General features: G+C 39.3%; 1 protein-coding gene across 1 annotated transcript in view; it reads right to left on the bottom strand.

Annotated features, from left to right (window-relative positions):
* NSUN6 (NOP2/Sun RNA methyltransferase 6) overlaps positions 1-16,377 on the bottom strand; it is a 65,437-nt gene that overhangs the window by 29,153 nt on the left and 19,907 nt on the right. The window contains exons 6-8 of the mRNA XM_088025795.1: positions 9,592-9,673; positions 7,649-7,768; positions 1,996-2,140 (exon numbers count right to left, since the gene is read on the bottom strand). Of these exons, the coding sequence (XP_087881921.1) occupies positions 1,996-2,140; positions 7,649-7,768; positions 9,592-9,673 (347 nt within the window). The remainder of the gene's footprint in view (positions 1-1,995; positions 2,141-7,648; positions 7,769-9,591; positions 9,674-16,377) is intronic.

Genomic DNA, 16,377 nt, shown 5'->3' with positions numbered 1-16,377 from the left:
GTTTTGAACTGGGCACATGACTACACAGCTAATGACTACATTTTCCAGCCCCCTTGCAGCTAAACTGATCAAATGACTAACCTGGTCAGTGGCATGTGCATTCCCAAGGATTCTGATGCCCTTTCCCCTCCCCTTGAAAGAACTGGAACATCTGTCTTAGACCCAGATATTAAACTACCAGCATCGTGGGGCGCCTGGGTGGCTCAGTCGTTAAGCGTCTGCCTTCAGCTAGGATCATGGTCCCAGAGTCCTGGGATTGAGCCCCACATCGGGCTCCCTGCTCCGCGGGGGGCCTCCTTCTCCCTCTCCCACTCCCCCTGCTTGTGTTCCCTCTCTTGCTGTGTCTCTGTCAAATAAATAAATAAATCTAAAAAAAAAAAAAAAAAAAAAAACCTACCAGCATCAGACACGCATTTCTGTTAGGTGAGACCAAAATAAAAAACAAAAAACAAAGAAACAAAAAATCCTTCTATCTTTTCTAAGCCACTGTATTTTGGGTCTCTCGGATATAGCCTACTAGCCAATGCGCTATTATAAATCTCCAGCCAACTCCTGACAAACTCTTCTGGGTTAACAATCAACTGACCATGAAGTGCTATTCTCATGTAATCAAAAAATTACATCTAACCTATTCCCACCTCTGTAAGAAGATAAATAATAGTCCAGACCTTGCTCTTCAGAATAATCCCTGTTTTTCTAGGAAGCTTTACACGTGTTTCATTTGTTTATTCCCATGAGGTTTATTACACATTAGGCAGGTGTCACAAAATAACTTCTCACTTTCCAGGAGTCCCAAAGATATGGTGATGTTCACATTACTACTCATACATTTTCCATCAAACAGATTGGGTCTATTGCTAGACATTCTAGGTTTAATAACCCAAATCAAACTACCATAGAGTATCTGTGATGAAACAGGTCTTGATTAAAAAAAAAAAAGAGCTAAAGATGACAACCTATGACCATCAGCTAATAAAGTGATGTGGATGAGTGAAAAATCAGTGATGGACTATCCCAAGTCAATTAATGAATGTCTATAGCACTGAAGACCAACCTCTAAGATGGCTACCCTACATCTTGATTGTTCTTACCCCAACCTCAGTCTATTATGCTTTTGAGGATGATCACTTTATTCAGTGATATGTAAACTTGGTGAACTACCAACAATTTCAGTAAAGTGACAGTAATGAATTATATTGACCTGGCCACTGTCTAGTAGTGATAGTGGTCAGTATGTAAGTCAAGAGCTTATATATGGGAAAACTAGATGGTCTGTAAGGTATGCGGAGTCCAAACGATGTCCTCAGCTTTAATAAAGTAGCATCTTTAATCAATAAACATTTTGGGGAAACTAACACCAATTGGTTCATTACAATATGCAAATTTCTTGAGTATTTCATGAAATCAAGTCTAAACAAAGAAAGAGAGCAATCAAGGGACTTAATAAATGCAACATTTTATTCCAAAACAAGATATGTGGCAGTTTTTCCTCCCTTCCCAGCTCCATAGCCCCATTCTCCCAAGAAAAGATGAAGACATCAAAACAGCTCAATAATCACAAACTTGAAGGGCTAATAAGCTTTTTGAGATTTAATATGAAATTAAGACAAATACAACTAGACCAAAGAGTTTGACCATGACTTGGGGTTTGATTTTATATTATTAAAATCTGACATAGATCGAGCCCTGCATCAGGCTCCTTGCTTAGTGGGAAGCCTGCTTCTCCCTTTCCCACTCCCCCTGCTTGTGTTCCCTCTCTCGTATCAAATAAATAAATAAAATCTTTAAAAAAGAATAAAATAAAATCTGACACACATTATATATAGGCACTGTATATATGTTCTGGGATAAGATGAAAAGCAAAATGGTATCTATTACGGCAAAATATCTTACATCCATGCCAGTTTCAAGGTTTATGGATATTTTAGGGCCAGAACAATGACAGCAAAATCCAAAGCCAATTATAGAAGCCTGTAAAGATAAAATTTAACTTACCTTCAGCATCCTTAACTGTATTGAGTTTAAGTGCCTTTGTTCCATCAAAGCAAAATGCCTTGATGGAATTCAGTCCTAACAATAAAGCATTCTGTTTTATTTTTTCTACTTTGTTGGATATTTTATCCAGTGCTATTACTTCTCCCTAAAGAACAAACGAAAACACATAAAAATAAAGTGTAAACCCAAGGCAGTCATAAAAACTATTAATAATGAGGAAAAGTGATGAAAAATTATGGTCTTCCCTACTATCCTCCCACCCCTAGTTTTAAAGCTGAATTCTTTAAGCAAATGTATATCAAATTTACATTAAAATACTGTCTTACCTTTTAAAAAAAAAAACCCATTCTTAGAGACAAACCAAGAAACAGACTCTTAACTATAGAGAACAAACTGCTGGTTACCAGAGGGCAGGTGGGTGGTGGGGGTGTGTGGGTGAAATAGGTGATGGGGGTTAAGGAGGGCACTTGTGGTGGGCACCCGGTGATGTATGGAAGTGCTGAATCACTAAACTGTAGTGATATTACACTGGATGTTAACTGGAATTTAAATACTTAAAAATAAATACAAAATAGGAAAGCACATTCTTGCCAGGTTAATTTTCTTATAGTTCACAGATATTTTTAATTAACAAAACTCAAAACCATTAATAGTGTTTGCCATCTAAGAACTTAACTTGAAAATATCTATTGGAGGTAAATATTTAAAAAATCACCAATGTGATGCGCTTTGTTCACATCTGGAAAAATATGTTCTCAGATATGTTTTTCTAGTGCTTTGGAATACAGATGAATGTTACTTGTAAAATCAATCCTCATCTCAATATTTTCTGAGTTGTACATGTAAACAAAATTCATGTCAGTTCTGACAACTATAACATAAAAATATTGACCTGTATATCACAGCAAAATGCTCTGGATGGTATAAAAAGTAGTTCAAAAATAATTTCTACAGCAACTCTTTGGTTAAGTTAAAGTCAACGAAGAGGAGGCCACTCTTTTACAAATGTGTTGTGACATTCATATAATTTTTTCAATATACTATGAAATGATATTGCAGAGATGGCGAGATTAACTCTTCAGTGTCTTTTCTTGCTTTTGTTTCTTTTATATACACCATCCTTGTATGACAAATGCATCAATTACAATGCTGCTACACTTTCTGTGGTCATTTCACACAGCACTATGAAACCAAACACAACATGGACACATCTAAAATATACAGACTTTTTGGAAAGACTTTTTACTAGAGAGAATAAAATATCCGTGGATAAATACTTCTAAGCAAACACAATAAATATCATATACCATAAATTAAGGGCAGATTGTTAATCACCTCTTCAAAGCATAGCATCATCTTTACAATTAAGGATTTCAGGTAAACTGAAAACTGATTCAGGTAAACTGAAAACCGCAACTCCATAAAATGAATCCTTCTATTTCATGTTCTGTGTTTTATGCACTTGGTGGTATTTAATGCATTTTTCCTTAAGGTTTTTACTGTTACCACCTTAAATTCCTTTGGGACAAAGAGGAGTATAAATAAACAGGAAAGTACATCTCCTCTAATGAACCAAGAGTATTAATACCCCAAAACTTTAAACAACAAATATCTTTTCCTTCCTTCATTACTTCCTTCGTTACTTTAAGGCCACTCACTGAGGTTATACGTGTGTGTGTGTGTGTGTGTGTGTGTGTGTGTGTGTGTGTGTGTGTGTGTGTGTGTAGGGCACATATATAGAGTGCATATATACACACACAGAACATATATACAGTGCCTATATATAGTGTATGTAGATTTACATATAGTGCAGAGATAGGTTTTAACCCTTCCATATATTTATTGAAAATATAAATTTATTTATTTACATATATATGTATGTATGTGTGCATTATCTCCCTGCTTGTGACACAGTGAATGTTTCAGAAATTGTAATAGTATCAAATACTAATATGCAAGTAATGTGAATTTTTTTAATTTTTTTTATTTATTTATTTTTGAGGGAGAGAGAATGACAGAGAGAATGAGAGGGGTGAGAGTCAGAGGGAGAAGCAGACTCCCTGCTGAGCAGGGAGCCCGATGCAGAACCCGATCCCGGGACTCCAGGATCATGAACCGAGCTGAAGGCAGTCACTTAACCAACTGAGCCACCCAGGCGCCCCAGTAATGTGAATTTTTATCAGAAGTCTCTGGATAAAATGATTTGCACTAATGAAAGGAAAAAGTTACAATTTCATCTTGACACAGTAAATGTTCCTATTATTTTCTGTGCAAGACTGCTTGTAAATCACTTGACTTAATCACTTAAATATAGATCAAAAATGATCATCTGGTAAAGTCCAACATCTGGCACTTTGGGGAGTGGGCACACAGATATTACATCTTCTATCAAGTGAATCAGAGCAGAAGGGCTCTGCTAAGCCTTGTAGAAGTATATTTCTATACCAGAAAGTCTTATACTTCAGGTAGGCAATTTTTCCTTATTTATAAATGAGTACGATGAAAAAAAAACTGCCAAAGAGTTTCCTAGGTGCCTAAGAATTCCTACCACTGTATAAATCTGAGCTAACTTAGAAAAATATGAATGGATCTACTGCTCTCAGTCTTTGACTGTCCTTGCTATGCTCTTTACCCAGTTTAGATTCCATGCTGTATCACATTACTCTCTTATATACATGCTTCTGTGTCTTACATATAAGCATGACAAAAATGCTGCTGTGGTTAAATCCAATTCTTCACCAACGTCACATCTACATCCAGGCAGCTAAAAAAAGCCCATCACTATCCCAACAAATCTTACATTCATGACCATTGTATTCACGGAGCCCATGGCGCAAACTAGAATTGCTAGGATGTGTCCACAGCCCATTCTCACTTCCATTTTCCTAGATTAACATTTCATACCTCCTAGCTCTTACCACCTCCTTCCCCATCCCCATTCTCATCTGATGACCTTGCTTCATATTTCACTGAGAAAACTCAAACAACCAAAAGAGACCTTCCTGTCTCTTACCACTGACCGGCCCACCAATATCTGCACCTGTGTACTCCGCCTCCCCTCCGATTTCCATGGATAAACTGTTGCATGCTACCATCTAAAGCCACTTGTGCATCAAAATGTATCCCATCTCACCTCCTCCGATACTGCTAGCAATTTCCCCTTTTAATGGATCTCTCATTAGCATACAACCATGATCATTTCTCTCATCGTAAAATAAAGTACTCCCTGAGTTCACCTCCAACTACTGCCCCATTTCACTGTATTCCTGTACAAATAACTCCCCCCCCACCACCAAAGGAGTGCTCTTGATTCACTTTCTTGGATTCCCCTCATTCTCAATCCAAGCAAGCATTTCCACTCACCAAAACTGCTCATGATAAGGTTGCCCATCACTGACCTGGTGCTAGGTCCACTGGAAGTTCTCAGTCCTCACTTTATGTGGCCCAGCAGCAACATCTGACACAGCTCTCTCTCCACTGTCTTTCAATCCCTTTCTTCAGTTTCCAGGGTGTCCAACTACTCCTCTGGTTTTCCTCTGACATCACTGGCCATTCCTTCTTTCCCCAACCTCTGAATGTTGGCACACAGTATCCGTGCGGCTCAGTCTTCTGGCCTCTTCTACTCTCTATTGCCACCCACATCAGTGTTATGGCTTTATGTATTATCTATATGCTGATGACTTGCAAATTTCTATTTTATATGTATTTACATTTCTAATCTATATTTTTATTTCCAGTCTATACCTCTGTCCTGAACTCCAGGCTCAAATATCCAATTGCCTGCTCAACATCATCCCTTACAAGTCTAATAGACACTTCAGTTTAATATCACCAAAACTAACTTTCTGACTTTTCCCTGCAGAACTTGCTCCTCCCATAGTCACCCTCACCCCAAATCTGTAGGAGTCACCCTTGATTACCCTCAAATTTCCATAACCCACATCCAGTGCATCGGCAACTCCTTACAACTCCACCTTAAACACATCTCCAGAACTTCTTGCCACCTCTACGATGCTTCCCTGAATTACTGTCTCCAAACCAGTCACCCTTGCCCTCTTCCAGCCTGTTTTCAAGGCAAGAGCCAAAAGGATACTTGAAATAGTAAAGAGGCTTATGTCACTCTTCTGTGACTTCCCATCACTCGAGCAAAACTAATGTCCTATCAGACCCTGCCAACAGCTCAACCTCAACATCCACCCTGGGACCTCCCTCTCTCTGGTCTCTTTTCCTCACTTCGTCTCTCTCAGCAAACTGCAGAGGTTCCTCAAACAGACCAGGTGCCCTCCAGCCTCAGACCACCCACACTTGCTTTTTCTCTAGCTAAAATATGCATTCCACAGACCTCCATATTGCTCATCACCTCCAAGTCTTTCCTCAAAAACCACCTTCACAGGGTGCATTTCTCACTACCCTCCTAAAAACTGCATACTCACTCCCCTCAGTACCCCCAATGCCTCTCCCCTTCCTCTCTTGCTCGCCACCGCCCTTACCACAATCCTACAGGCCAGAACTTGTATTCATTTAATTTATTATCTGTCTCCTCTTAACTAGAAGGGAAGCTACACAATAAAGACAATTTTGGTCCCAGTGGTTTGTTGCTGCCTCCCCAGTACTTGGCATTTGTAAGTACTAACTGTCTGTTTACTCAACCAACCAATCAATTAAAATCTGCCTCCAGATCAAAATAGGTGAAGATACTAGTGTGTCTAAGCATTTCAAGAACCATGTAATTTTATGGAATTTGAAACAAGAAGATAGCATCAACTGGCCCTATCCTTCTTGAGATGAAGAATCTTAGGTCCAGCACAGAACGGTTACAACATCACACTGAGTTCTGAACACAGACTAACCCATAATGAAAGAAAACATATTGTCAAATACATATATGTGGGGAAAAAGCAGTAAAACCCGAAAGAAACTTATTTAAGACTTACTATATTTTATGACAACGCAACAGGCTTTATAATTAAGCCAGATCTTAAGGTTTTTATGGATCTCAAGAAAATGTGTTTGATGTGTACATATCATAATGTACATATCTGTATATATATATCAGTGTATATATTGACACTTCAGTAATGTGCTGTCAAATCGAGTTTTAGCAGAATTTAGTAGTTTAGAAAGTGTCAAGTCTTATAATTAAGAACATAAAAAAATCTCTTAAATGTTGCAGTTAAACATAATTTTATGAAGAAGACTTCTACTCTACAAACGTATTAGTAAATCTGGGATTCAAGAAGATCTTCAGGGCGCCTGGGTGGCTCAGATGGTTGAGCGTCTGCCTTCGGCTCAGGTCATGATCCCAGGGTCCTGGGATCGAGTCCCACATCAGGCTCCCTGCTCAGTGGGAAGCCTGCTTCTCCCTCTGCCTCTCTCTCTCTCTCTCTCTCTCTGACTCTCATGAATAAATAAAACATTTAAAAAAAATAAAACATTAAAAAAAAAAAAAGATCTTCAGATAGTCTTCACAAATGATAACCTGTACTCAACACGTGATGAATGCCATCACTGAACAGTCTTTACTTTGGCTGAATCTGAAATCATTTAGATTATGAATGTTTACATAATGTTTTGTAAGTTATGTGTAGTTCCACCTTCAACACTGAAACATGTAATATGTTGTGAATAGTTTTTGCTGTGAAGACAGTCTCACCTGATCATGCATTAATGCTGCAATGTGTGTTGTTTTGCCTCCAGGTGCTGCACACATATCTAGAATCTTCTCTCCGGGTTGAGGATCCAGAACATGAGTTACTACAACAGATGGCAAATTCTATAAAGAAAAAAAAATCAATTATCAGTGATTCTAAATCCTTTTAAAGTTCAGAATCAGAGAACATAAAGAAATCTTTGGAGGTAATCCAGTATAGCATCCTCTGCCAAGAACAGGTTTTCTGTAAACATAGTGTCAGGAAATTCACAGTTTCCTAGAGTATCCTATGATCTCATTGGACATTCACACATGAGACACACACATGCACATGCATGATGCATTTCCCCTATCAATTTAACTAAAAAAGCCCATTTTTTCCTCTCAATTCAGTGGTTCTCAATATTTTGAAGGCCAGAGCCCTTTCAGAAATATAACAAACCTCTGGATCTTTTTCTAAGAAAATGTACAAAATTTTGGAATTTTGGGTGCTTCACCATCTAATGCCCACTTAAGAATTCTAGTTTTATGCTGCTAATGCCACTCAAAGACGTCTGGGTTCCTATCTCCCTGCCACTACCACATTTCTACAGGAGAAAAGTAAAATGTAAACCAATCTTACCAATTCTGATTGGCACCTAGAAATATGAGATTGGACAACTCATGTATCTACAGCAATAAGCTATATGGCAACAAGTTATATTATACCATCAATTCATTATTAGTTTTGATCATACAAGGACTGCTACTCTAGGATAAGTTTGCCTTAAATAAAATAGAATAATATCCCAAAGTAATGCATTATTTTATTTTATTTATTTTTTTAAGATTCCATTTATTTATTTGACAGAGAGAGACACAGAGAGAGAGGGAACACAAGCAGGGGGAGGGGGAGGGGGAGAGGGAGAAGCAGGCTTCCCGCCGAGCAGGAAGCCCGATGCGGGACTCTATCCCAGGACCCTGGGATCACGACCTGAGCCAAAGGCAGACGCCCAACGACTGAGCCACCCAGGCACCCCAGTAATGCATTTTTTTAAAAGATTTTATTTGAGAGAGAGAGAGAGAGTGCACACAAGGAGGGGGGAGAAGGAAAGGTAGAAGCAGATTCCCCACTGAGCAGGGAGCCTAATGCAGAACCCTGGGATCGTGACCTGAGCCATAGGCAGATGCTTAACTGACTGAGCTGCCCAGGTGCCTCAGTAATGCATTTTTTTATTTATTTTTTAAAGATTTTATTTATTTATTTGAGAAAGAAATAGCAAGAGAGCACAGCAGGAAGGAGAGGGAGAAGCAGGCTCCCCGCCGAGCAGAGGGCATGACGTGGGGCTCGATTCCAGAATCCTGGGACCACGACCAGAGCCGAAGGCAGACGCTTAACCGACCGAGACACCCAGGTGCCCCAATGCATTTTTTTCAAGTATGTATTTTCTAAATTACTTTTCAAGAAAAAACAGTAGAGGCTAATAAGCAATTAACACACTTTTGGGCAACACAGGGTTTTTTAAAAAGTTTAAAATCAGTTGAGGGGGCGCCTGGGTGGCTCAGTCGTTAAGCGTATGCCTTCGGCTCCGGTCATGATCCCAGGGTCCTGGGATTGAGCCGCGCGTCGGGCTCCCTGCTCTGCGGGAAGCCTGCTTCTCCCTCTCCCACTCCCCCTGCTTGTGTTCCCTCTCTCACTGTCTCTCTCTGTCAAATAAATAAATAAAATCTTTAAAAAATAAAAAAATTAAAAATAAATAAAATAAAATCAGTTGAGAGAGTATGTACAAAGTTTTTTTGTTTTTTGGGTTTTTTTGTTTGTTTTTTTTTTTTACTGCTTAACCAAACGTAGATTAGAAAAAATAAACCACAAAATATATGGTAACAGAAAAAAACCTTAGATTTGAAATAACTTTCCAAAGTTATGTTTCAATGTCTTTAAATATTTTACTCTGACAAATACTTACCTGTAAAAATAAGTAGCTGGGCAGCACATTGTCAAATGAGGGGCTGAGATATATCGGTTCTGTCATTCTTATGCCTATACCTCTGAAAAGCAGAAAAATCTAACATTAGTCTGTATAAATTCCACAGTCCATACAAACTCAATTTCCAGGTACATACCCACATAGCACAACAAATATAAGATGTTCTGCCTTTTTAAAACTTTTTTACTCAATACCACAATACTTAGGATATTCCTGTGAATTATCTAGGACTTATTCCTTGCAGTAGAAGGCCATCAGGAACACTAAAAAGGATAGTTAAATAAATTTTTCATTTAGGCACAAAGGAGTTTCTTCAGAGATTTGAACAAACTAAAAAGGCAAAGAACACGAGTCTTTTTTTTTAACATAGCTACTTAATTAAAAATGCTATTTATGTTAACATAATGCATTTGTTCTTATTTTATTTTTAATGGCAGTTCTTATTTATTTTTAATGCCAGTATATTAGTTTCAGGTGTACGATATCCTGATTCAACATTTCTATGTTACTCAGTGCTCATCAGGTAAGTGTACTCTTTTTTTGTTTAAAGATTTTAGAGAGAGAGCGAGCATGCACGAGAGAGGGTGGGGCAGAGGAAAAGGGAGAGAGTTGCAAGCAGACTCAGCACTGAGTGCGGAGCCTGACATGGGGCTCGATCTCATGACCCTGAGATCACGACCTGAGCTGAAACCAAGAGTCAGATACTTAACAGACCGCACCACACAGGTACCCCAGGATAAGTGTACTCTTAATCCCCTTCACCTATTTCACCCAACCCCTACCCACCTCCCCTCTGGGAACCATCTGTTTGCTCTCTATAGTTAAGAGTCTGTTTTTTGGTTTGTCTTTTTTCCTTTGTCCATTTGTTTTGTTTCTTAAATTCCACATATGAGATCATACGGTGTTTGTCTTTCTCTGACTAACATCTGAGTCTTTATTTGTTGATTCATTCTAAATCCTTCCGGTAACAGATTCATGATCATTGTTAACAGCTTTTAATTCAATAAACATTTTCTGAATGCTTCAGTGTGCAAGGCACTATGCTAGGTACTTGTATTAAAAATAAAAATATACTTAAGAATCATGCTGATGCCAAGCAACCACAAATATGCCACACGACTCTCTCATCTCTTTAGAGAATAACTGCCCACTACTGACATAATCCTCAAGATGAGCTTTTCTACCTTTATCCCATGTTATAAGCGGCAGTGGAACTGATCAGAGCAGGAATGTCCAGGACCCAGGAGAACATGGTGGACGATGATTCATTAGGACAAACATCACCATCTGAGAGAGGCTGTCAGTGACCATCAGAGGCAAGAGAAAGCATACAAATACTGTTGGAGAAAGCCAAACATTACCTGGTCTATCAGGCCACACCACAGAGAGAAGAAAAAAAGGGAAATCAACACCATGTTCGAGGGATTAGAGGGGCACAGAAAAAGTGCACTCTAATAATAAAGGAAAGATTAAGAATCTGGATTTAAACCAGGTACAGGAGTACAAGCAAGGAATAGAGTCTAAGCAGGGAAAACAAGAACACACTCCTCAGGTCCAGTACACGAGATGAGTTCAGAGCTTCTGAACCAATGTTGGCAGGGAAGCATCTATGTGGATGGTGTGCACTCAGCTTGAGGTAGGTAGGTGGGCTCATTTTACTCACAATACTCCTGACACCAAATGTGTGGTGTTTTTTCTCGCACCAGTCCTGGCACGACCTGCCGGGGGTTACTGTGAGGTGCCACGGGCTCAACGGTTGGATCCAACAAGACTGGTGTCGCTCCTGGGGCGCCTGGGTGGCTCAGTCGTTAAGCATCTGCCTTCAGCTCAGGTCATGATCCCAGGGTCCTGGGATCGAGCCCCGCATCGGGCTCCCTGCTCAGCGGGGAGTCTGCTTCTCCCTCTCCCACTCCCCCTGCTTGTGTTCCCTCTCTTGCTGTGTCTGTCAAATAAATAAAATCTTAAAAAAAAAAAAAAAGACCGGTGTCGCTCCAGACACCAGCTGCACATCCGGGTTGCCATCTGTACTTCTCACCAACAGGCTGTGAATTTGGGGGTTTCCACACAGCACTCTTCAGGTTTGAAAATTCCCTAGAACAACTCACACAACTCAGAACACTAGCACCGGTTTACTATGGAGGATACAACTTAGAAATGGCTGAAGGAGAGAGATACACCGGAGAAGGTAAGGGAGAGGTGTATGGTTCACCACCTTCCCCACACCTAGATGTATTCACCAACCTGAACCCCATCATTTAGGAGTCTTTATGATTGATTGATTAAATCACTGACCACTGGATATGAATTGAATTTCCAGGCCCTCTCCTCTCCCTGGAGGTCCGGGGGTAGAGCCACAAGTTCCAACCTTCTAACTACAAAGGTTGGTTCCTCTGGCAAGTGCCTTCCAGAAGCTATCTAGGGACTCCGAGCTACCAGTCATCTCATTAGCATACAAAAGACACTCATCTCTGCAGAGATTCCAAGGATTTGGGGAGCTGTGTGCCAAGAACCCAAAGACCAAATCATTATTATGCCACAACAGGGTAAGTTTACGCTGCTTTTTAGAGTGAAATAATTTCTGTAGATATTCATGGACTACAACTACAGTGGTAATGACTGTGATGTCCAATGGGTTCTAACAGCCTTTGTCATACAATAAACGTTAACTCCTTTCTCCCTCTTCCCATCCCTTTATCCTCACTCGCTTGTTTACCACTTGATATGTCTGAATCTGTACTTTTAATCAGAGTTAAATCAGAGTTAGTTAATCAGTTGGTCTTTGGTCCTTGCTCCAGCCAGAATCAAATCTAACCATTTCCTACACAGTTCCTGCCCCTGACCAGAAAAAATACAAAGGAACCTTCTGAAAAGTCAAAGCCTCACATTCAAAAGTCAGTCATTTGTTGAGACAACTGGCGCACTGACCTTGATCAACACCTCAGCCCCTGCCCAGTCTAGACCCATTATTGGACACCTTGAATTCCATAACCTGCTCACTCTTTCATAATTTATGACTTTCTGACTTGCACATTAGTCCTCTGAAAAATACTCAAACGTTAACATTTATATGTCTGCCTCTAATCCAGTTCCTACCTAGTGCTTCAAGTTCTGCTATTTGTCTCCTTCTGACCACCAGCGCAAGTAGTCCATCTTTGCAGTATTTAACTTAAAACAACTCAACAAAGAATAATTTAAATCAATTATTGTTCCAGTATGGGATTACGTTTCTTTTTTTTTCCCTTGACTACTTTTTTTTGGAAATTAGGCAAAATTTTTTTAATTTTTTAAAAAGATTATATTTTTATTTATTTGAGAGAGGGTATGAGCAGGGGGAGAGGTGGAGGGGGAGGGAGAAGCAGACTCCCCACTGAGCAGACAGCCCGCTGCAGGGCTCGATCCTAGGATGAACTTCCCAGATGCCCCTACATGTTTCTTTTAAAATTGTTTTTGTGGGGTGCCTGGGTGGCTTAGTTGGTCAAGCGTCTGCCTTTAGCTCAAGTCATGATACCAGGGTCCAGGATAGAGCCCCGCGTCAGGGTCCCTTCTCATCAGAGAGTCTGCTCCTCCCTCTCCCTCTGCCTTCTGTTCCCCAAGCTCACTCTCTGTCAAGTATATAAGTAAAATCTTTAAAAAAGTAAAAAAAAAACTGTTTTTGTAATATGTATTTCCATATAGTAACACAAAGAACCAGATCTCCTATGATAAACAGGTTGTTAGTAAACTAATCTACCTCTATGAAGTCTATGACTGAAGTCCACTGTAATTCAAGAAACCAAAGGGTGCAAATTTACTAGTTGAATAACAAAGTACCACTGGTAGACAAAGTTCTAAAATTTTATAATAAGAAACATGATATATGTATAGCATTTCTTTGTTATGGAAGCATGCTTTTCCTCACATAGGCAGAGAAAGAAATCCTAACAGCATAACTGAATGCTGAGTTTAAAAGTTGAATTTTAAAAAAAACAACAGTTTTTTGAAAGATGGCTGCCTGCTAGTCCTACCAACAAACATTACTCAGAAAAGTCTGTCAGCAAAGTTACTGGAACTACTACATTGAATAATATAACAGAATGAAGGGTGGAAGAGGGTTCAAGATGGCAGAATAATAAGATCCTGAGCTCACCTCCTCCCACAAACACAACAAACTGAACGGACCTAGAAACTGGATGAACAGAGCCCCCACAACAAGGGACAGCATCAAGATGAGTGGAAAAGGCAAAGATACAGTCTTGCTAAGGAAAAAAACCACACCCCTGGAGCAACGTTCCATGGTCAGAACAGACCTCAAAGGAATGTTATCTCCCTGAGGAGAGTGTCAAACTCCACATCCAACAACCCAACCCTTAGATAATTCATGAAGAGATGAGCTTCCAAAACATCTGGCCTTAAAAACCAATAGGGAGTATGTCCAGGAAAACTACAGAACTGTAAAGAAAGGAAACCCCACTCATAAAGGGCTTGCACACAAACTCAACCCAGAAACCAGTACAAATGGTTCCAAATCAGATCAAAAACCGTATCAAAAAGATCAAACGCCAAATAAAAAAGCACAAAGACCATAGGTAAAATAGGCCTACTTACTAATCTTGGAGCACCTGCTGAAGGGGATTGGCGGGGGGGGCTGGAATCTCCCTGAGAAGTAAAACACTGGTGACAGCCATTTTTGCTATCTTGTTCTGCCCTGCTGATGCTGGAGCTGATAGACACTGTTTTGAAATTCTCTCTCTAGAATGCAAATGCCAGGGTGCACACGCCACTGAGAGCCCCATACAGCCCTGCCCCTCAGCAGAGCCTTGCAGTCTATAGGACTCCACCTACAGCACACCTGTAGCCATCAGGAATAGGCTAACCAGGCAGGGGAGGGAAGCCAGCCTCACCCGAGTGCACCTGCATCTGTCCAAGGGGCTGAGGCACAAAGCCCACTCAGGGAACATGCCTGAAGCACCTGTGTCTGGGTACCAGGGTAAGAGAATTGCACTACTGGGCCCTTTAGGACATCTCTTACATAAGGCCACTCCTTCAACACCAGATGTAGATGAACTACCTAATACACAGAAACAAACACAGAGTTAGGCATAATGAGGAGACAGAATATGTTCCAAACAAAGTAACACAAAACATCAGAAAGAGAACTAAACAAAATGGAAATAAACAATTTATCGAATAAAAAGTCCAAAGTGATTGCCATAAAACTGCTCATCAAACTCAGGACAAAAATGGATAAACAGTGAGAACTTCAACAAAAAGAAAATATAAAAAAGTTCCAATCAGAGCTGAAGAATAACAGAAATAAAAATACGCTATAGGGAATAAACAGCAGATTAGTAATACAGAAGAACAGTGATCTGGAAAACAAGGAAGTAAAAATCACCCAAACTGAACAACAAAGAAAAAGGAATTTTAAAAATGAGGGTAGTTTAAGGGACCTGTGAGCTAACAGGTGCACTAACATTCCCTTTATAGGAGTCCCCGAAGGAGGAGAGAGAGAGAGAGAAAGTGGCAGAAAATTTGAGAAATAACAGATGAAAACTTCCCTCATTTGGCAAAGGAAGCAGACATCCAGATCTAGGAAAGAGAGAATCCCCAAAACGATGAACCCAAAGGAATCCACACCAAGATACATGATAACTAAAATGTCAAAAATTAAAAAACAAAGACTGTTAAAACCTGCAGAAAAAAAATTAGTTACATATAAGGGAATCCCCATAAGGCTATCAGCTGATTTCTCAGCATAAACTTTGCAGGCCAGAAGAGAATGAGTGACACAATATATCCAGAGTGCTTACAATCATGAATAATCAGCAAGGTTATCATTCACAATTGAAGGGGAAGATAAAGAGCTTCCCAGAGAAGCAAAAGTTAAAGGAGTTCATCACCCCTGAACTAGTTTTATAGTATTAAACAGACTTCTATTAGCAAAAAGGAAAAGGCCATAATTAGAAATAAAATATGTGAAAGAAAAAAATCTCACTAGTAAAGGCAAATATATAGTAAAGGTAGTGGATCAACCACTTACAAAGCTAGTCTGAAGGTTAAAAGATAAAAGTAGTAAAACCAACTATAATAATTAAAGAAAACATAAAATAAAAAGATGTAAAATATGATGGCATAAACATAAAATGCTGCAGGGAAGAGAGAAATGTTTTGGAATGTTTGGAATTTAAGCAACCACCAACTTGAAATAGACTGTTATATACATAGGTTATTACAAACAAATCTCAGTTACCACAAACCAAAACCCTGCAATAGGTACACAAAAAATAAAGAGGAAGTAATTCAAGCCTAACACTGAAATAATCAAATCCCAAGAGAAGAACAAAGAATTACAAAAACAATCAGAAAACAACAAAACGGCAGTAAGTACACATGTATAGATAATTACTTTAAATGAAAGTGGATTAAACAATCCAAGCAAAACACATAAGCATGAATGAATGGATAAAAAACAAGACCCATCTAATAAGCTGACTACAAGAGACTCACTTCAGACCCAAAGACAAATACAGACTGAAAGTACAGGGCTACAAAAAAATATTCCACGCAAATGAAAACAAAAAGAAAGCAGGGGTAGCAATACCTGTAGGACACAAAACAGACTTTAAAACAAAGGCTGTAATAAGAGACAAAGAAGGATATTAAATAATCATAAAGAGAATCATTATAATAGTAATAATAGCAAGGGACTTTAACACCATATTTACATCAGTGGATAGATCATCCAGACAGAAAATAATGTAATAACAGCAAACACCACATCAAACC

The sequence above is a fragment of the Eumetopias jubatus genome, unplaced genomic scaffold, assembly GCF_037043125.1.
Source record: "Eumetopias jubatus isolate StellerSeaLion01/CBP00866 unplaced genomic scaffold, mEumJub1_p1.0 scaffold_8, whole genome shotgun sequence".
NCBI lineage: Eukaryota > Metazoa > Chordata > Mammalia > Carnivora > Otariidae > Eumetopias > Eumetopias jubatus.
The sequence above is the reverse complement of the archived record's forward strand: the minus strand, read 5'-3'. Positions and strand labels throughout refer to the sequence as shown.